The sequence below is a fragment of the Serinus canaria genome, chromosome 2 (genome assembly GCF_022539315.1).
Source record: "Serinus canaria isolate serCan28SL12 chromosome 2, serCan2020, whole genome shotgun sequence".
Classification (NCBI taxonomy): domain Eukaryota; kingdom Metazoa; phylum Chordata; class Aves; order Passeriformes; family Fringillidae; genus Serinus; species Serinus canaria.
The window spans coordinates 146,441,160-146,464,208 of NC_066315.1; the positions used below are offsets into that span (position 1 = coordinate 146,441,160).

The following is a 23,049-nucleotide window of genomic DNA, read 5'->3' on the forward strand; positions in this document are numbered from 1 at the left end:
AGAGATACACACCAGCCACTCTGAAAATATCAGACCAAGGAGACAAACATCTTCTGGAAGCACCAGTTGCAGCTGGTTCAGAAATATGAATGAAGCGATCAAGACTGATCACTGCTGCAGGAAGAAAATAGTGGGAATTGCTTCCAATCTCCGCATTCTTGGATAAGGGTCACTGACTTAATCCAGAGGAGAAACAGAGAAAGAAATCCAGAACTGGCCTTGCCTTTCCACTCCTGCTGAAGAGCTGGGTCGGAAATACCAAAACCACATCATCTCTAACAGAGAGGGAAACATAAGTCTGCCCTGAATATTTGAACAACTGAAAAATAACAAGGTCAAAATTGCTGCTGAGAGAAGTGAATAATTATTTTGCAGGTAGGAGGCTCAGAGGCATTTTGTTGTCACTTTCTGAGTCAATTTTACATCTCCTGGGTGAGAAAAACATCTTCTACACAAACATATTGACATTTCTACCCACATTTCTTAGATGAGGAAGATTTCCTGACCCAAACTACACTCTATTTCCTTCTATTCTCACTATCAGCAATAAACTAAGAGCAGACGAGTCATAAACAGATACATTTTAACACTCACACCCATTTCAGACTGAAGCCATGTCAGAAAAGTTAAACATTTAAATATATATAAACTTTTGTTATATACAAATGAGATAAATATTAGTCCAATAGCCCTGATATTTCCAGCACTGAGGGCCCAAGGAAGAATTAACAAATCTGTTTCTAAATCCACTTTGTGCATCCCATCCCAACTTACCTTGTCTCCTTTGGTCCCACTAGCACCAGGCAGGCCGGGGCTGCCAGGAGGGCCCTATAAAGAAGTAAAATTAAAGGAAAATTCTTTGTTTGTAAAGTGCGGGAGAAACATAAGGCTGCAGGTATTGGCAGCACAAACAGTGATGTCCTATTGCACTGGGCAGGAGCTAACAGAACACATGAGGCAGCTTTGAGTCTGCTGCACAGAGAGGAAAGAGAATAACAATGGAGATGCCACAGCAACCATAATAACACCAATCCAATTTCAGCTGATTCAGAAGAATTGCAGTTCAGTGAGTATATCAGCATCAAACACAAAACTTATTATAAAATTCAGGCATGAAGATTTACCCCCTTATAAGTGTCTAGACATGAAAAAGGAAGAAATGCTTCAGAAAACCCAATTTTTGTAACAGGGTTTCACTTGGAGAAATTGTTCCTTTGAAGTACTAAACAAAAAGGACCCATTTTGACATCTCTCTGCAATTTCCTACTTCATCTACATTTGCTGCAAGTAGAAATAAGTTCTTTATTCATCTATAACACCGGAAAACATTTCCATCTTGCAAGGATAGTGATAAACACTAACTAGACACACACTTCTTGGTACAAGGTAAACTGCAGCTGAGGAACAGAGCAGGATGCAGATGCTACACCCTGGAGGTATCACGCTCAAGGGTGGCAGTGATTAGCTACATGGCTTTTGGCAAATCACTTCTGTCCTCTGCTTCTTATTTTGTCCTTTGCTATTTAGACTAGAAGGTCCTTGGAAGAAAAGGATGCTTCTCATTAGGTAGCATTGCCTAATGGGTAATGAAAACAGTCTTGTGGAATCTACAGATAGTGATTTTAGACAAAGCAGTGTGTGTCTGATCAGCAGAAATGTACTGATCTTCTAGGCCATTTTCTGTTTTCTTTTTGTTTTAAAAATGTAAATACTTCTGAGCCCTTTTTTTATTGAAAACAAATGCAATATATTAAATCCAGTTCCCTTCCTGTTGTGGGCTTAACTGATTTTTTCTGAGTGCTTTCTTATGTATTTCATGAAAATTAAGACAAACATTTAGACTATCACGTTTAAAGGACTGGCATTTCCTGTGAGTGTAAGTTGCATTCTAGTTTAATTCTAAAAGCAAACAAACAAAAAAAGAAACCTATACCAAAGATCCTCAGAGTAGGGACATGATTGGGTACTATCATGATTCAGCAACCACCCAGGATAAGTCTGTTTTAGGATCAACTTCCACTCTTTCCAAAGAAACTTCCAGTTTTTGAGTATTTGCCACATACCTGTTTCCCCTCCACACCTGGCTTTCCAGGGAATCCATCCAGGCCTCTGTCTCCCTGGAAAAAGAAGAGAAAGAACCACTATAATTTCAATCTCTGCTGTTTAGGTGACTGCCCTGCAGGTGATGCCCATACTGTCTGCTCCAAGAGTGATGAATAAGGAGAGAAATTCCAGCTAGTCCCATGGAGAAAATAGCTGAAATTCCCACATCTGTACCATGAAAAGTTGCTGCAATCAGAAGCAGGTGTGTGCTAGGTTTTTATGTTGGCATCCTTCCTCTGCCTGCTGAGGTGGGTTTGTGTAAACTGGACAATGTGCTCCAGCAGAATGTCAGCCCAGAACAGCCCTTACAAAACTAATAAAGCAATTCAGCAATAGGTTGGTTTTACCCAGTAAAGAAAAATCTTTCATTTTTCACCTTTTCTTTCTGTAACCTGGGGGAACAATTATTTTGTTCCTATATGTCTCCAGAGCTGGACAGTCCACAAACTCTATATGCAATGGATTTCACCACTTTATTTTTATTACTTGAAGATATGGGTTTTTGCCCCTGAATCTAAACCTAATTTTTTTTTTGTTTGTTTGGGTTTTTTTTGTTTGTTTGTTTTTCTGCAGTTCCAGACTAATAAGTCTTTCCCTAAACCCCCCACAGAGGAAAGTGTTTTCTTCATCTTTACAATGACCTGTTGTGTATTTGAAGATTTACAAAACTCCCCTTTCAAACTTTTCTAGACTAAACAATCATAATGCTTTCAACTTTTCTTCATGGGCATGTTTGTCAGTTCTCTGATCATTTTTATTGCTCCCCTTTGTGCAATGTCCAATTTTTACACATCTTCATTGTAGCTAGGTGCATGAAACTCAACATACCTGAGACTAACTTTGAGCAGGAACATATTTTCATGTTTTATAGACTATTTTTCTGTTTAAATCACAGGACAATGTTTACTTTACACCAAACCCCCTTCCACAAGACAGCTCCTTGATCAGTTGTTTTCAGTCCATAATTGCAATTTGTTGTCCTATGTGTATGAAACATTCGGCCGCTGCCCCTTCTCTATGTCATCTGCTTTGGGGGATTATGTTTATGGGATAGTTTTGAATTCTGTCCCTGATCTCTACTGTTCTTCCATATTCAAGTTCAATATATTTCATATTTTATAATCAAGGTTTTTGACAGAGATAATTGGATGAATTACATACTTGTGCTGAACTTCACTTTTCTCTTACTGATTGTGGTCTTTGACCATTCAATCTCGTTAGTTTTAAAACTCCTAGGGACAGGGACTTGTACTCTCTAAAGTCCTTAAACCTCTGAAAAATGAAATGCAGATTTTGTTTGGATCCTTCACACACAGCTGAATATAAACTATCAAACACACCCAGAGTGCCAATGTGAACATGAATGTGAAAATTCTACAAGTACAAGCAGTGACAGAAGACTAATAATTTTATGCTGTTTTTTTAGTATTTTTCTGTATCTTAAACTCTGTTAGATCACTGTTATTATCTTCAAACCCACACTTACAGCATTGGATTTAATTCACTTCTTTTGTAAACTACATTGATTTGCCAAGTCAGAAAAGGATTTGCTAATCACTATTTATTTTTCCTCCTTAGAATGTCAGTCAATCTTCCAACATAAATGTTATTTCAAATTATGGATTCAAGGAATGAAATTAGAGAGACCCATATCCTCCAGAAATCAGCTGAAAACCAGTGTCAGGCACCCAGATCCACTTGCTTTGGAGGTATTGTTTCCTCATTAATGCTTTCCTTTGCACTGCCTGAACTACAAATATCCTGAATTTAAGACTTTCAGCAAGCAACAGCTTGGTATATTGCTGACAAAATGTGCAGTGAGTTCCCAGGAGAATTTTTAACATCAATACACTGCAGCAATGAGTACTTCACACATGCTGCTTTAGCTGCCAAAACGAAAAGTGTCGATGTTCTTACTGCTACCAATGGGGGCTGAAAAAGGCAAATGTATTATTTATACAAGCAAATACAAAAAAAGCTATTTGAAAACACTCCAAACAATTGTGTTTTGTGCTGTTTCTTCAGAAAAAATCTGTCATTTTAAATATTTTTTATTATTTTTCCATTCTTTAAATAAGGCTACTCAGTGAAAGGTACTTTTCCCCCAACAGAGAGAGAAAACACCTTAAAGTTTCATTCTCAAATTTTCACTTTAAGACTCCATTTCTTTCTCCTGAGTTCTACTGTTTTATCTTCTTTTAACCAGTTGAACAAAATGGTAAAGACTCACAAGCAACTAGGGGAAATGACAATTCTGCCAAAACTTCAGTGCTGCTCTCTGACTTGTACCATTTAGAAAATTTAATGATCTGTTGGAAAAATGATCACTCAGGAGTCAGTAGGGTCCTGGAAAGGCTGAAGGAGAAAAAAGCCCACTGCAGAGGGATCTGGCAGCAGCAGACCAGTCCTGCTGCCTACTTACACAATCCCTTCTCAATAAAACAGTCAGGGTTTTGCAGGATGGACAGAGGATTATGCAGCAGAAGCAATGCCCTTTGTCATGCTTAACTGCTGGGTATGCCTAAATTACAAAGCCAAGTGTCACACACAGATATGGCTCCTGATAGCAGGGCAGTGCATCAGAATTATCTGTCTGGAGTCTGTCCTGGGGTCTACAATGGGCTCATTGGATGCAAGAGGGCATGGGATATCCCTCATATGGTGCAGTGCTTTTCCTAAAGTGCAGGAAACCTGTGCTACTGGATTTGGTAACCTCACTTTAAAACCTCGACATTTACAGGCGAGGTCCCAGGATATGTAAATAATTCCGGAAGATGGATGGGATGCTTAGGGCTTTTTTGGTAGTAAGGGAGAAGACTTGATAAAACAATACTGAGTGCATGAACTAGTGCTCCCATCTGATATTATAACCACTTTTCTCTTCAGGCACAAAGAAACACAGGTTGCGTAGGTGTCAGTACTGAGGTTACAGACTGAAGAGCAGACAAGAAAATATTTGGCCCGCTGAATTTACGCCCACTGTTTTCACAGTAGTACTGACTGGTAAAAGTTAAAGCGCTGGCAGTGGGTGCACTGAGACCATCATTAAAACCTGGGAAAAAATTGAAGCAGAATTGTTGTAGCAGAGATTTGGCTGCTTCAAGGAAAAAAAAATAAAAAGGATGGGGAGCACCTCTAATTGTGCAGATCTTTCTAATGAAAGAGGACTGAATTCATTTCTTCCCTACTCTGATCTTCCTCTGCTTAGTCAGTTGCCTGCCCACACACAGCTCCAGCTTCCTCTCCCATCACAGTGATGTCAGAAAGATGGATTTTCTTCCAGGAGCCAAATATTCCAGCAGATTAGACAATGTAGCCTCTGGAAAAGCAGCAGAGGCACTGGCTAGACACAGGACACCTATGCAGTTCTGCAAAGGGCTGAAGGAAAAGCATGACAAAGATACAGTCCAGCCATTTGCTCTAGCTGCAATAACGAGGATAGGTAATACAAAATATGATCATGGCTACTTTATCATAAACAGCAGAAAGGTTTTTGGTAAGAGAAATCCAATATCTCCCACTAAGGGTCTACTGATAACTTAGTAACCCTTAGTAGGCAAAAGTTTGGTGTTAATTGCTGGCCTTCCTCTCCAGAAGAAGGTGGAGACTGAGAAATGGGAACAGGGCTATGCCAGCAAGACGATGACTCCCTCCTTGACACAAACAGAGGCAAAGCTGCCAGACCCTCCCTGAGATAAACCTGTGTCAGGACTGGCTCGAGTTATAAGCAAGACAAAACATTTTTGAGGGGCCCTGAGCATTGCCAGGCGGGTCGACAGCAGAAGTGGGTGCACATCTGTGGTCTCTCTGAACAAACAGAAGTGACTAAGGCTTTGTGCCTGCCCAGCTCTCCTTTTAAATGCCCACTTCAGGTATAATAAGCATTTGGTCTTTTCCTTGAGCCACAAAAATGGTTCAAATCCCGGAGTGACCTGTGAAACAGCTCTGCAGAGTCAGGAGAGAACATGGAACTGGGAAGCAATTCCATTTGGTTGAAGCCTTTGACATAGTACAAATTATCTGGTACTTACTACTAGTGAGTTTAAGGGGTTGGGAGAAAAAAGAAACATAGGAAGTTGATGATGTAAAAAACTGGAATGAGATGGGAAAATGCTATATGCAGACAGAGTCAGTGGCAGTCAGTCACCATTCTCAGCTCTCAGGTTGTGCACACAATCTGAAAACCCATTCAGGTCTCCACGCTGGCAAGCTACACTCCTCTCCTTCTCCCTCTCCTCCATCCCTAGCCACACATACACAGTAAGTCCCTAAACACATTCTTAGTAGACAGCACAGATCCTAAAAGCCCTCCCACACACCCATGGAAGGTGGGGAGCACTTTGAAGAGCAGTGCAGTGAGGAAACTCCATCCCTCTCCAGAGCTGCTGACCTGGTAGTCCACCTCAGCTAATGGGCAAAGGAAAAGCCTGGCTTTTCCTAGCATGCAGCAGGAATACCTTGTCTCCTCGTGTTCCCTTTTCTCCTCTTTCTCCTTGTAGACCCTAAAAATAAAAAACAAAAACAAAAACAAAAACAAATATTATAAAGCTAAATCCAAGTAGAGGCATAGTTACCTCCTTTAATTAGTCACCAAACCAGTGTGCACATCTGCACAATCAATTCAAGTGAACCTCAAGGACATTTTCTGTGTTGCCAGTCCTCAAAGTTGGCCATAGGCATGATCTAAGTAGACTCACAGAGCAGGGACTGCTTGTGAGCCCAAGAACATCTGTAATATTATATTGCCTGCAGACACATGACCCTCCTGCCAACAGCAGAGTGGAGGGACTGGGAACACACCGCAGCTGCAGATGGTCTGGAAAACAATCAATGCTCTGCATTTTTCAAGTTTCTTGTAAACAGTGAGAACTTTGGTAAAGGACAATACTGATGAGAAAACCTATCACATAAACAAGCAAGAATTCCTGTTCCTGGTGGGTTTGGATGTGGTAGCCAGACAGACAGCAGGTAGCTTTGAGAACTGGCAATGGTTAGATGCACTCTGTCCTGGGGGCCCAGCACATTTTTGTGCTGTGAATGCAATGCCAGTGTTCCTCAGGACTGCATAATTCATCTCCTCCCAGCTACACCAGAAACATTGCTGGAGCTCAGTTTGATGTGACACTAGCACAGACAATTGACTCAATGGGCACAAAAGGATTTCACCTTTCTTTAGCTCAGCAAATACCTTGTATTTTATCTTTATTGTAGAAACTGAGCAATCAGCTAATAGCTGTAGTGACACAAATATGCTCAGACAGTAGTGACCTCTTTAGATCTGCCAAAACTTATAGTGCTTCTTGCTGTGATAATTTAAACTTTGGTTTACTTAACAGTATAGTGGAGTCTTACCTCCAAGCTAATGAGAGCTCCATGTCTGGGTATATTTGGCCCTCAGGTTAATTTACATAATCATCTAAATGGGCAGGGCTATTTTATACTAGAGCAGATTGTTTAGAGTCCAGTCCAAGTTGGCCTTGAATTTTTCCAATAATGTCTCACCAGAAAACCTGTTCCAGAGTCTCACCATTCTTGCAGTAAAAACCTGCTGCCTTATATCCAATCTAAATCTCACCCCTTTTACATTCAAAACCATTATCCTTTGTCCTATCACAACAGGTTTTATTAAAAATTTTCCATCTTTAAATATAGAAAGGCCACAGTATGGTCTCCTCAGAGCCTTCTCCAGACTGAGCAACCTCAACTCTCAGCCTTATCTCACAGGAGAGGAGCTACAGCCTTCCTTCTTTCCATGACCTTTTCTGGGCCTGCTGTCAGAGGTCCATGAATCTTCCCTGTGCTGGGACCCCAGTGATGGATGCAGCCCTGCAGGTGGGGTCTCACCAGAGCAGAGCAGAGGAGCAGAATCATTTCCCTCACCTACTGGCTGTGGTGCTTTTGGGCTCTAAGTGCACACTGTCAGCTCATGTGCAGCTGTTCAGCCACCAGCACCCCAAGTACTTCTTGGCAGCTCACAATCCTTTCATCCCCCAGCCTGTGGGAGATGACCCCCATCTGGGTCAGCAAATCTAAGAAAATCCTGTCAAGCTTTCCAACACCATTTTAAAGGCTGCTTACCAAGCTGGGGCCACAAGAAAGAGCTTTGAAAATATGACTGGAAACTTGCTGAGAGGTGGTGTTTTTTCTTGGGGTTCTGATGAAGCTTTAAAGCACCATATAAATGGTGCATCATCACAGAACAAAGCAATTGCATTACAGTGGGAGCATCACAAGACCACCAGTAGTAATCAAGTCATTTCTGCTGACACCTCTCTACTGGCTACAGGTCTGTTCACAGTTAAAGAAGACAGAAGAAACTCAGTGAAGTCAAGACAATTTCACCACTTGGACATCATGCAGATAAGGGGTGAGACAGACTATAGACTGCTTAATTATAAAAAAATATATCTGGGCAGAACACACTGAAAAAGTAGAGAAAGTTTCTAGAGCATTAGAAATTGAACAAGAGCTGTGACTTACCGGTGCTCCTACGTAGCCTTTGATGCCTGGAGGACCCTGTTTTCCCTCGGATCCCTGGCAAGGAATTGAGATACAGTAAGCCACCAGAAATTCTTTCGCATAAAAGACCAGGAATAAAATTAGTTAGTTAGAAATGAAAGTTGCTCTTCCAGGCTCACATTGAGGCTTCTTAAGTCTCTCAGTGGTAATACAGGAGTCATGTGTTACTTTCCAACTACTCATCCAAAGTGACACTCCAGTATTTTCCTCTGTCCCCTCAGACATTAGCAAGTTTTATCCTTCTGCTTTCAGACTTAACTTACAAAGACAAACTGTCCCATACAGGTTTCTCTACAGGTTATTTCAGAAGGTTTAGCAATGTCAGCTGTTGCACTCAGCGCCTGTTTGGGCTCCTTAACATACTGTTAATGGAACAAAGCAAAGGTATACATTGCTGCAAAGTGACCACAGTCTGCAAAATGTTGTATGTTTTGAAGAGTAAATGAAAAGAAATATATCAGAACTAAATTTTCTAATGTTTATTTTTACTGATAAGAAAAAATGCAAGAGGATCAGGTGCATTTCATCAGTCTTTCACCTAGTAGTGCCCTGACTCGCCCTGGAGAATGTACGTCGTAATGGAGAGTACTCACAGTGTGCCTTTATGTGTCTTACAATGCCAGAAAATTATCTGGATCCCCAGCTGAACAGGCTCAGCCCTCAGAACTGTCCCATGGAGACAGCCTAGACCTGGCAAGTTGACCTAGAGAACTGGTTTGGCATCTTGTATCACCTATTTTACTGATTATTTTCTTACTTACATCACTTCCCCTTCCCACTTCTCTCATCTGTTTAACTCCTGTCTAACACAGGGGGTGGCTGTAATGGATAAGGCTTCAAAACAGATAGGGATATTATTACTAAATATTTTTAATTACTATATTTTTTATTAATAGAAGTTTTATATTAAAAAGATAATAAAATAAAAAAATGCAAGACATGTTTGCAATTAGTTAGTAGCAGAAGTGAGGCTTTTTTTCCCCAGTGCAGGTTAACAAGAGTAGGGTTCAAGCAAAGATAGCTCTGGGATCAGACATGTGAGAACCTCTGCAAGGTCAGGAAGCATTGCAAGTCCTCTAATAGCAGGCAGGCACCTAATCTCTCCTTCAGCCTGCAGAAAAATACTGCTACCAAAGTCTAGGCAAAATCCCAAGAGAAACAGAGTCCTGCTCCAAGTCATCCAAATTGCAGAAGTCTAACTCAGTCCTGTTACATAAAACGTGGTTGTAACACTCTGCAGAAGTTACAGAGAAACTGGGTTTGTCTGGATGAGATGTGCTGAACCCACTCAAGGCCTGTGCTGAGATCATGTCTGGTAAACCAGAGAAGCGTGAGACCTTCGACAGCTCCAGCAAGCAAGAAGGAAATTTGTCAAAATGAAACTCTTACCTAATACATTTTATTTCAAAGGATTGATTTCCCCCCCCTCTCCCTCTGCTTTTTCTATTAAGTGCAGATAACTGTCAGTTCAGATGGGAATGCTATAGCTATGTCTGTGCCACAGCAATGACAACCACAAAAAACCTCTTTATCCTTTTATAAGAGATACAGGGGGGGAAACAAAGGAAAAGGTTGAATATTTGCTGCAGGATATTGCAGGCTAAAGGGTCTGATCTCAAAAATCCAAACTTTATTCCTCTGCTGTAACATTGTACAATGAACAATCTGAGATATGGCCCTTTTTCTCTGGACCCACTTACTCCATTTAAATTAACCTGTGAGGTCCCACATATTTATGTGGGAGTTTTCCCCACTGACCAGTGAATATTTCTTGCCATCTCAGACTACCATGACATCTGTAACCAGAAGCTTCACCACCTCAGCACAAGGCTGACTCTGGTAACTTTTCTTTGTGTCCAGCTTGTAGCCAGCAAGATCACACATCCTTCTTGGGGAATAAAGAGGTTTACCCTCCAAGTTTGATGAAAAAATAAAAACCCCACTCCAAACCCTACAGGTTTATGCTGAAGACACTGAGCTAGGATCAATTTCCCCCAGAGACATCACTGAAAAGCAAAACCAGTAAAACCAGGGATGACACCAAGGCCATTTCATTCCTGTAACCTATACATGAACCCTAATGGGTTCAATGACCATTTCTGTAACTCTTTGGACTGAAATCCCACTACCGGAAGTCTGGAGGACTCTTATCTCTGCTACTGGAAGCTTTACACAATTAATGAGGTCTAGTAAAAAGTACAAGGTCTAGTAAAAAGTACAAGACATTTTTTTAAAAGAAAGTGCTGGCAATTCCCACCAAAGCAAAAGTCTCCTGAGCCAAGGAAATAAACAAGGGGCTGAATTTCCTGGGGCACAGGTATCATTGCTGATCACACACTGGGCTTGTCTGGCTCAGTGCTAATGAAGATGGATTGAGACAGGAAGGATCACAAGGCAACCAACCAGACAAACTGCAACGTTGCTCTCCATGCAGCTTGGGGTAGAGCCCAGAGCTGCTATATTGATGCCAAAATTAAGTGATCTGGCAAAAAACCTCTAAATAATCATTGCACCAGTAATTGGAGATGTGACCTCTCTAATTGCCAACTCCACCCATCCTTATTCACCTTGTTGCACATTGATGAGGTGCTCAGGCTTTACACTGAGGAGTAATGTGGATTCCTGGTTTAGATTTTAAAGCCCTGTCAGCAACTCAGGGCTATTTCTTAAAATAGCTCAGGCCAGAATCCCGGTCAAGGACACTGCTCACAGCCAATGCTTATTGAGGTAAATGAAAGTCACTGTGAAAACACACAATAATTTTATATTTAGGCACTGTGAGAGGCTGGGGCTAGCCAAGCTCATGTCTTCCCGGGGAAGAGCACCTGGCACTGTCCAGTCAGATGTCTTTAGGTCCAGCCCAAACTGCACCTGTCCTGCCCACCTCATAGATCTGAACTCCTCCTATTCTGCATTGCCTCATTAATTGGCTGAACTGCATGTTCCTGAAGAACCTGGAGGGAAATATGGAGCAGGATCAATTCCACTTTGAGGAAAATGTAGGCACCTCAGTTTAGTTTGGTTTGTAAAAGCTTTGCAAAGCAAATGTGAGGGAGTTCATACCTTAAAGAGCATCATATAGCCTGCTGGTTTGTAACTCCACTACATGAGCCATGCAGGACAGAGATAAAATATGTATTTATTTACTTGATATGAGAGATGCAGATAAAAAGCGTTTGTGAGTGATAAATTCAGTTCATTTCCTCCAAGATCCAAATCCTACTAAGGGCAAAATATTCAGTGTGCCTCCACTCAGCTCAGCCCAGCCCTGCTTTGCATGTGTCATTTATCCCCAGCTAAAGCCAATGTAGTTTCCACAGAGAACCCTGGGATGGCTGCCAAGTATTTCTGCTAATCTACAAACTCCTCATGAGTTCTGATACTCTCCTGGTGGGACTTTGGGAGAGGGCGAATTTCCCTCTGTGCAAAAACACCTTTTGGAAATAGGGCTCTGCATAGCTGAGGAACACAGAGGACCTCAACATGATCTGCTTCATCAAGTCTTCTCAGACAGAGCCAAGGACAGTCAAGGCTACACCCAGAAGGGTGCTGAGGTACCTAAGTCCTATCTGAGGATAATGGCATCAGTGAACTCAGTGCAAGATTTAGGTTACTAGAAATAGCTCTTCCAGAAAGATGAGATATTCAAGGGTTTAGGCTTGTACAGGAACAGAACTGAGTGAAGTTCATTCAGGCAAATTGTTGTCCTTGCAGCACCTTTCATAGGATGAGCTGAACTTGCTGTGTGTGATACCCCTAAAAACACACTTGTCACAATGCACCATCTACTTTTTGTGTTATAACAAGGCTGAAACCACCTGAGGGGTATTTATCCCCTCAATGATATGAGAACAAGGCAAGGAGAGCTGAGATTTGAGAAGAGGTTAAATAATTGCTGCTTCAAAATTTGCATTTCTGAGGCTCAGCCAAGTCCCACCAGATCTGCATTCAGAAGCACCTTGTTTGAAGCAAACCCCGTGATATAAACACTGTCTCAAGTTCTGGATCACTAAGGAACTGTTCACTAGTGCAAAACTCAAGCTCCCACAATAGACAGAAACATTCAGGATAGGATCCCTACATGATCTTTTTTTCAAGTCATAGAGTAGGGGAAATAATTCTCTTCAGCATCTTAGTGAGTGTTGTAAAAGCTACAGAAGATACAACACAAGGTTTATGTGTCCCAAAACATGTTTTCTTCACGTTCTCCAGCTACACTGTTGAACAAAAGTTATTTCTTCTTCTTACACGCTTTCCGTAATTGCTGATACCTTAGCAGACCCCTGATGAAAATGTGCATTTTCAGTTTCTTAATTCACCAGTGAGAATATCAAATGTCATCAACAATGAGTAATTAAAGCCATGTAACCATAAAAAAATCAGTGAAAAAAATATGCCTGCCCATGCAGAGAAGAAAGGAAAGCTAACCTTTGGACCTGCTGGCCCAGGCAGTCCAAATGCTCCTGGCTGTCCTCGTTCACCCTGCAAGTAACAGAAATATCACTGGTAAACACAAATCTTTTATATATAAAGCCTAAGATAGCTCAAACTAGTCAGTGCATGCAGTTAGAAATATTGACAGTCCTGAATGCTATTATACAGAGATCTGAAAGTTTACAATGTATTTTCTTCACAAAAATGAAAGCAGTAAGAAAATGAAAACTAAAGCAGCTCTTCATCTACTCTCAGAGCACAACCAAGTAGTAAAAAATGAGTTCCCTAAGTTGTGAACAGCTTGCACTAATTACAGTGTGCAAAGATGGATTCCTTGGAGCCAGCATAATGCATTTGTACTTGAATTGTCACCTTGCAGTGTATAAATACACAAGAAATTCTGCAAGTACAACACTGTCCAATCCCATGCCATGTGAGATGTGATGAAGTTGTATCAGTTCTGGAAGCAATATTGAAAAATTTTTCACAGTTTTTCCAAAGTAGGACAATCATGGAACAAAGAAATGGAACGTAAGGAAAAGAGCTTTTTTGCTATGTGTGTCTCCTTTTGTGTATACCTGCCTTCCAGAGAATCCTTTCCCAAGCTCCTTCAGTTGCCATCAAGTGACTGCCACAAAGTGAATGACATGGTGAAGGTTCAACATTAGGTTGAAGATATTTCTAAGGGATGGTGATCAAGCAAGGGAAAAGATGTAAGGCTCTAAACCACATTTCTATGAGATACTGGAAAACATATTTGTGGTTTTGTGCTTCAACTGTAGTCCTCTCACAGGCAGTATTTGCATCCTTCCTTGAACTAACCGTGCCCTCCTCCTCTTCTCTTAGTATTTATCAGTGCACAAGAGGCCTTGATGTCTTTTCTTCTGTGACCATGACTCCAATTTCTCCAGCCCATGACTGCTGTGGAAAGCAGGATGGTCCCTTGCACCTTTGCTGACTCTGCTAGCCAAGGACTCCTTGCCAGCCATAAAACTCGTGGCCAGGCTCTGCAGCTGCAGCTCTTTACCAGCAGGTCCCAAACCACAGGCTGCTCCCTCTCCCTCCTTAATGAATGACAGCAGAGCTGCCCTGGAGCCTCCAGCCATGGTTAATCCATAGGACACCTGCCTTGGCTGCAGACATGTGAGGGAGAGTTTTGGGGACTATTAACCTCCTGCCATTTTTTTCTGCTGCTCCTAAAACAGCCACATAAATCCCCCAGACGTGTTCCACTGCAGGCAGATGGATGCCCACTGCCTCCGTCACACTAAAAAGCAGGATTACATGGGAGGAACAAAAAGGCTTACAGCTTCTCCTTTTGCTCCATCCCTCCCAGGGGGGCCAGGTGAGCCCAGGGAACCCTGTAACAACAACAGAGTTATCATCAGCACAGCATTAACACCCGCTGCAAGTGCAGCGACACGAGCAGCACGTCTAGAGAAGAATAAGAAATGAGGAGAAACATTTCAACACAAACATTTATTATTTACAGTTCCTGGAGGAGCTACTGCTGACATTAACACACTAGGGATGATTGATGAGCCGCTAATGAGGAACTAGGCACTCTAGTCCACTTAACTCATTTAAGAATAAATTAATATAAAAGCTCTGGAGCTAATTAGACACATAACAACTGAGTCATCTTAAAATTATCGTATCATCTTCTCTTAGCTTCTCTCTTCACCATTCCATTGTCTCAAATATTGCATTTTTTTTTTCCTCCTTGATTATACAGCATTCATCCCAAAGTTCAGAAGCCTCTAGGCAAAGCTATAATATACATAAATAATTAAGCCTAAAAACAAATGGAAAAGAAGCCTTGATATACTCAAGCAGTCCTCAGGAATGACCCTGGCCACTGGGAAGTGAGTCCCAGAGCTGTGAATATGGAAAGGTGTAGAAAACAAAGAAACAGAAAGCCAAATACCACTTAAATTCAAAATTTTTCCATTTAAAAATCTTCCTTTGCATCAGGATGAATGGAACTAAATATGCTGAGATTGGTAGCTCCCCAGCTAACAGGAACAGCAGCAAATGTAAGGAAAAAGCAAGTTTTCTGCCTGCAGCTGGCAATTTAAAAAACAAATGGAGAGTGGAACAAACAACAGACAAGTCAACACACTGTGAGGAACTGGCTTAGTGTTTTCAGTTCTGGGCAATGCAGCCGTTTTGTCTTAGACATGTTACAAAAGAAGACTGAAGTGAGAAATGACATGGGTGCTGTGATTTGTTGTACATTACTTGGAGAGGCATCTTGCCTGTGATTTGGAACATTTGCTGTTTTATAAGAGGTGGAAAAAGTTTAACTTCCTAAAATTCCTCCTGCAAACTAGGATTTGATTAAGGGACTTCCAAAAAATGTGTCCAAAGTCAATACTAGTCAACAGATTTATCTCAGTGACTGGATTTAATTTTTGTTTTTCTTAAGATGATGACACAGTAAGCAGCTAAAGGCCACCGCAGTTGAAAAGTTATTTATGTTCAGTGCAAGTGAAGGCATAGTAATCTTTGGCCTTCTGTGTCTCATACTGAAGAGACTCCAGTGTTCCTGTGTGTATTAGCACTGAGTTCTATTCTATTACATTTATGTATTTTGGAGTTTTACAAAGTTTAGTCAAAGCTCATGCCTTTGAGCTCTCCACATATTTGTCAAACATGGATGAGCATCATCAATAAAACTTTAAAACTTAAAAACTTTAGGCTGCACTTTGATGAAAAACAGCACAACTTCACTATCTCCTTTTCTGAGGACCTTGCTTACACAAAAATAAACAAAATTTAATACAGAGGTAAAACAAAAGACTTAGAGTAGGGTTGGTTTTCATTAGACTTCCACAGCAGCTTTATAAACTCTTAAACTTTTCAGAATATAATTAATAAATACTTTGACTTACTTTTTCTCCTTTTTCTCCTTTCAGTCCAGGAAAGCCAGGAAAGCCTTCTTCACCCTACAACCAATGGAAGAAATACCTCATATCAAATGCCTTATCATTCTGTGGTATATCTGTTTACTTTGAACAGTGCAGTTGTCATCTCTTGAGAACTGAGTCCAGCTTCTCACCCTCACTGTAACAATGCTGTGCTCAGTCACCTGTAACTCGCCCATATTTGAAGAGGTTCACTTTCAGTTTTCCATTCCAGTGCATTTCTTCCCTTCCTTTTTGTAATTACCATCCAGAACCAGCAGTTTTCTAAGAAAAAGACTAGAGATCTATCCTTGTTAAAAAAAAGTATTTGAAACATTTCTCCCTTGAGAAACCTTCCTGTTGCCATATTTCAAGGCATAAGAACTTGAAGTTTGGCATGGCCGACTTACTACAGTGCCAAGTTCCCTATGCCATGGATTTTTTTTTTTTTTAATTGAAATAAATGGCATGGAAATTGACATGGAAAATTTTGGAAAAATTCAAATGCAGGATTTCTTTTCCCTCTAGCTACTCTCATTAGGACAAAGGACTGGGAGCTTTTTCCCCATCTGCTTTTGTAAAAACTCACTAGCACAGAAAAGTACTTTTGCAAGAGCATTAAATTGGTTAAGAAGTTTTCTGCATACACATAAGACTACCTAAATATGTAGATAAATTCAGGCCAAATTCTACCACATGCAATCTTTTTTTTCCAGAAGTCTAGTCTAGCAGACTTAGATGGATGTATTCCTAGGGCAAGGTTCCCTATTTTGACAATAGACAGTGTCAAAATTCAGCCTTATTTACATATAGGTGTATTTGGCACTTAAAGGTAAACAAAAAATAGTATCTGAAAAGTATCTGTTTTGTATATGCAAATCAAAGTCTTTATAACCACATTTCTTGCTAACTGAACCTGCACAAAGCACTCCAGAATTTGCTGTGCAGCTGGTGGTAAAAATCAGCTCTGCTCTATTGGAATGGCTCTCTAATGAGATAGAAAACCCATCAAACAAAAAACATGATTTTTGAGGAAATAATTTGCTCCAAGAGGTCAATATAACTTGAAGGAACTGTTGTTCCATGGCAAATTGTGTCACACAGGTAGGAGAACAATTTGTGTCTTTTCTATGCAGAGTAAAAGGAGTTTTCATAAGGCCCACTTAATTAGCTTCCTCTCTTGCTTTTTTTTTTTTCTGCCATGAAATAGCAACTGCTTGGCAAAGCTGAACAAATTAATCCTAGGAGAAGTCAATAAGTTTGAAGCGTGGTGCTCATAGAAATATTCATGCAAGACAGGAGAGTATCCATCAGCTTTTCCAGTTTTCCTCCAAGGAGAAATCTGCACAGAACCCAGACTCTAGAGACAAGTTTAACATCCCCTGGGGAACCACCACTGGAAATGCTACAGAATGGGAAGAGCTCCTACTTCTGCCCGTTCTGCTGACTTCCAGTAGAATCACTAAGGGCAGAAAACACCTCCCATGTTGAGTCCAACCATTTACCCAGCATGGTCAAGTCCACCACTAAACCACATCTGCATGTTTTTTCAACACTTCCAGGGATGGTGATTCCCTAACTTCCCTGAGCAGCCTGTTCCATTTGCTTGACCATTTAAAATTGCAAGCTTTGTGTAAATATGAAAAAGAAAAAGCAGAGGCAAGGAGCACAGGGCAGTGGAATAGTGTCTGCCAGGCAGACACTGTCTGTAAATGCTCTGGGATGAAACACACTGGGACAACAGGTAGGCTCTGGCAGGGAACTTTTGTTCCCCAGGCTGGCACTCAGCCCTGGGGAACAAAAGTCCATCACATTCTTTGCACAAAGGCCAAACGTGGTTGTGCCACTGAGAGGGATTAAAATAATCCTGTATTCCCACAGATTGGCTGCACTCCCAGCTTCAACACAATGGGAATCAGCTGGTGACATGTAACCCACACGTAGCTGTTTATGCCATGCAATCCTATTGTCACCTATCTGTTTTGTGAATATCTGAAATTCAAAGGCTGTCCTTTTATGGAGAAACACCAGGACCACGATAGGAAGGTAACAAGGACTTGGGAAATGAGAAGCATCAGCAAAAGAAGAAGAGGCTACTGATAAAGAGGGGAACTGACTATAGCTTCTAAGGCATCTTCCCTCAGGTTTAGCCTGTACTTTCTGGAGTAGTTTTAGATGGGGTGGCCTTTTGCTTTTTTGGTCAATAGTTTTGTGGAGAAAAACTTGAATGTGCAGGTAATGGTACCTGTGAGGTATTTTGCAGTATCAAATACAGCATATGCAGTAACAAACAAGCTTGGCTTAGGAAGTTCTTAAAAAATTAAATACTGCAAGCTCTAAGGATACAGCAGTAGAAAAGTCACTCTGAAAACTCCATCCTTCATTCCTCAAAGAATTGATAACAATTCTGCAAGAAAGAAAATTAAGAAGGCTTTCTGAGCCATACTGAAAACAAAAAATTTAACCAGAATTCAGTAAAAAAGATATAATTTTGAATTTCTTTGTATTTCCTTTTAAATGGAAGCATTCAGAGCCTCACAATGGATACAAAGGAAGGGGTAACCACTGCCTCTGTTCTTCCAGGGACTCTCAGAGCAGGGCTCATGTAGCACATGGGTTGTCCAGACTCAATGGACTGAAGGAAATGCCACATCATGAGGAACTTCAAAGCACAGGCAACTCTCAGCTGCTGCAGACAGAATATTGGGGTGATGAAGAATAAAAATGCTCCTCTCGGCTTCAGCCAAAAAAAAAAAAAAAAAAGGAGATCTGGGTAAGGACAGACACACTCAGAGAGGTTCCTTAGTTAGTTTGCGTACATCAGCAAAATTATTCCATTTCTATATTTGCAGAAGGATGTCTTCCTGGTACACCAGCATCCTGTGATTTACCAGACCATGCCAGCTCCAGGTTAGTATCCCTCCATACTCACCATATGCACATGTACCTTAATTTGTTGTGGGTCATGCAAAAATTCACCTCATTTGGGTAACAGTGAGCCCCACTACCCTACAGTTTATGGAATACCCTATGTATATGGTCACTGACCAAATTATATCCACATTTGCCATGGTGAACCCCAACCAGCAGCCAATCCCCAGGCAGCCTCTCTCTCCCTCCCCCACCAGTGGGATCATGGAGAGAATCAAAAGAGTAAAAGCTGGAAAACTCATTGGTGGAGATAAAGACAGTGTAATAGGGGAAAGCAAAAGCCAAGCACACAACCAAATCAAAACAAGGGGAAAACTCCCTGCTTCCCATGGGCAGGCAGGAGTTCTGCCATCTCCAGGAGAGCAGGGCCCCATCACAGGTAATGGTTACTTGGGAAGAAAAAAACCCTCACTGCAAATGTCCCTCCCTTCCTTCCCTCATTTTGTACACTGAGCTTGATGTCACATGGTCTGGAATATCCCTTTGGTCAGTTTGGGTCACCTGTCCTGGCTGTGTCTCTTCCCAAGCTCCCCTGCACCCCCTGTTTTCTCCCCAGTATAGCCATACAAAAAGCAGAAAAGGCCTTGGCTCTGTGTGGGCCCTGCTCAGCAATAACAAAAACATCTCTGTATTATCAGCACAAATCCAAAACACAGCCCCATATCAGCCTCCATGAAAAAAATTAACTCCACCTCAGCCAAAAACCAGTACAAGATCCCATGTTGATCCTGCTATGTCTGAGTGGAGATAATGATGAAATTACAAAAAAATAACCTTAATTGCTAGATTATTTATTTCATCAGAGTGGGAAAAACGAGTGCACAGATTTTGCCATATCCAACCTCATAATATTTTTTTTCTGAAGAGACCTAAAACAGAGAAGGAAGAAATCTGCAGGTATAAGGAGAGATGTAGAGATAGAACAATTCAGTTTTACCTGATCCTTGAGAGACATCAGAAGCACATAAAGGAAAAATTCCTCAGTGATGTTTTTAAGCAATCCACTCAAATTTAAATGGTTTTCTTTCTTCCATTTGCAGCTCCTCAAGCAGCTGCCAAGTTTACAAATATTTCTTCTAACTTGAGAACAGCTGTGGCCTATAATCACATATTTTATTTGCAACTCTGGGTTGCGGCCTATGTTAATGAAAATAGAGCAAGCTAAACAAAAAAATAAAATGGGGAAAAGTCAGTCCAAAACACATGGTTAGATTCTCATTTGCCTGTCAAATTCAAATAAATCACCAGTCTCTTTCTTCAGCATACAGACCAGACAAGAGAAGACAGATCATTCTAAGGTCAATTCCATACATTTTATTTATCTTCCAAACTGCTCTACATCTTACTTTTTCATTAGAAAAGTGACACTTTTCTAATCCTGGTATGAAATTAAAATTTCTAACCCTGTCACACAATGTCAATGGAGGTGTTATTGGGAGACCTGCAAAAAATCTGCCAAGCAGAACCCCACGAATCACACACTCAGTGTGTTGGCAGCTGCACAAACTGGGGGGGGTCTAGAGCCAAAGTAGGAGAAAAAATATCAAGATTTGAAGAGAAACAAAACAACTGGGCAAGATGAAATGGAAACAGAAGTAAAATTGAACTGTGGAGTGGTGGCATTTCACCAGCTTCACCATTTCACCACTCCTATCCTTTGTTAATTAACTTCACAGCATCTCATGTGAAATGAGAAGGGGGTTACAGCGACTCTAATATTGCTGTCACCTCACAAGGGTGATCAGTCGGAGGTACAACAAAGCAGAGGACAGACAAAAGGTCCCAGAGTGTGGGGCAAAGACAGAAACTCACTCCAGATTTCCTGTGACTCAGGTCAGGGCCTTAACCATATGTTTATTATTTTTCCTGGCTCTTTGGCCTGCATCTACCTTGGCAGCTTGATGTTCATGAAGAATAAATGAGGAGATGATGGGTAGCTGTCCTACTGCTGATCCATGGTTACACACTGAATTGTTAGCAGTGTTTGATGAGTCACACGAAGTGGGAGGATGAAAGAGATATTGAGTGGGGTCTTCAGGTTCAAATGTCTTAGAACACTTCCAAGAGACCTCACGGTCTGGAAGAATGCAATATCTTTCTCTTCAGGGTTTCTCCATTCAAGGGAACAAACTAATGACATAATAAATATTTTATTGAAATATACCTTAAATTTAGAGGTGGGGTGCTTTTGAGGGCTATTTCTTAGAGAGGCAGGGCAAAGATAAGGGCTTCATTAAAAGCCAGGGATGATCTGCAGATCAGCTGAGAGGCAGAGCTTCAGTGGATATATGTTACCTAGCTCTATTTTCAAAAGCTGCTGACCAGACAGGCAGCACAAATGACTGCCTTTCTTCAGTCCCCAGATGCAGGATTCTATTCACTTAATAATCCTAAAGCCCTGTTAATATCTTGGCAAATTTGACACCAAAGTGCCCTAATCTTCTGCTTCCACATAAAATAAGACATTCATCTCAACTGGGACTTTGCTGAAGTAAAGAAGAAAGAAATGAAGGAAATCTCTTCTGGGTCTTCATGTTATATTCTGATATAATAAACAGAATGTTAATGTGGACATGATACACAGGGGTCAGTAGAAGTCATAGGTTCTGCCAGACTATGAGGAAATCCAGCCCAGTGCAAACAACTGTTTAAATGATAACTATTTGTGGATTTTATATTTCAAATGTATAAGAGATTTTATTTAATCCACTACGTAGAATTCAATTTTTCTCAAAAGGTACCTTCCCAGGAGATATTAATTTTCAAAAGCTTTCTAACCCCTTGCATCTTATCCCAAATGTCATGAACGCCCCGCCATGAGACCAGAAGGGTCCTTCTGACCCTCCATTTTATGATCACAGTTCTTCTGGAGGGAGCAGATGCCCCATTTTTCAGAGATTCCAACAGATACCTTTCTCTCAAGAAACCTGATACTCCAGATTTTCATAAAAATAAGTAAAGCAACAGCTGGGTTGTAGCTAATTTGACACATGGACACCTCTGAGCTTGGTACTGCAGGAGAAAAGATGCATCACAGCTCACTCATGTGGCACAGCTCTACAGTCATCAGGGTCAGTGTAGAGTTCAGAATAACACAGAAACATCCTGAAGACATCAAAGTTGTCACTGGTGCCTGGAATCCTGTCCATCAGCTTTATATTATTTGCTCTCCCACCACAACACTGCTTCACTCGCTAAGTAGGTGATTGCTGAGAGACTGGGGTGGTCAGACACCCCTGATAGCTCCTGAACTTTTACTTCATCTCCAACCCAGGCTGAGCCAAGTGGAGAATGTAAATAAAGAAACTCTGCAGCAGAGGGCACAGGGGAGTACAAGAGGGAGCACTTCTGTTTGAAATACTCCTGTTCAACAGTTGCTGAAACAATCAAATTAAGAAACTGTCAAGAGTTTGCAGAGCTATTTATGATTGAACATAATGAATAGGAGGTAAAATATGATTGGAAACAATCAGTACTATAATCCCACTGCACGGAGGAATAACCTGACAAATATACTGGACCACAATGAGTTTGGTTTGCAGAAGTAGGACTAATAGATCCCAAAAGTTCCTTTTTTCTTGTTTGCATGATTGGGGCAAGAGGGTCTTCAATTAAAGACACATTTCCTAGAAACCTTAAAATATGAAAAACATAACTCTGCTCCAGAAACTTCTTTGCCTTGGAGCACAAGCTGATGTTCCTTACCAGCACCTGACATTACTCAAGACCAGACAAACAGCTTGCCAAGTACCAGAGGGAAGTGTTCATTGAAACAGAAAAATATTCCAGTCATGTATCATGGCATTGACAAATTAAAGTTCTTTCATCTATAAAAAGTACACAGAAAATGGTTCTGGCCTTTTGGATGATTTGACACATACTGGTTTATACTTTTTCTTGCAAGAATAATCTATAAAATCCATTTGCTCTGCTTCTGGGAAGTTTCTGATGCTTCAGATCTCCACATATCCCTTAACAATTTCAGTAGGTCCAAGAAGAGCTCGTTAGGGCAGAGGAGTAATGCATCACAGCACTGCAAACTCTGGTGTTGATCTGCTCTTATCCATCTTCTGCTACTGTCATTCCACATTCACCCCTTAGTCTATCTTCTGGTACCTTCCTGAAATATGTACAAAGCTTTTCCTCAGGATTAACT

At 41.0% G+C, this 23,049-nt stretch overlaps 1 protein-coding gene across 1 annotated transcript in view; it reads right to left on the bottom strand.

Annotated features, from left to right (window-relative positions):
• COL22A1 (collagen type XXII alpha 1 chain) overlaps positions 1-23,049 on the bottom strand; it is a 206,314-nt gene that overhangs the window by 102,946 nt on the left and 80,319 nt on the right. The window contains exons 12-17 of the mRNA XM_009090824.4: positions 14,364-14,417; positions 13,051-13,104; positions 8,584-8,637; positions 6,561-6,605; positions 2,064-2,117; positions 775-828 (exon numbers count right to left, since the gene is read on the bottom strand). Of these exons, the coding sequence (XP_009089072.2) occupies positions 775-828; positions 2,064-2,117; positions 6,561-6,605; positions 8,584-8,637; positions 13,051-13,104; positions 14,364-14,417 (315 nt within the window). The remainder of the gene's footprint in view (positions 1-774; positions 829-2,063; positions 2,118-6,560; positions 6,606-8,583; positions 8,638-13,050; positions 13,105-14,363; positions 14,418-23,049) is intronic.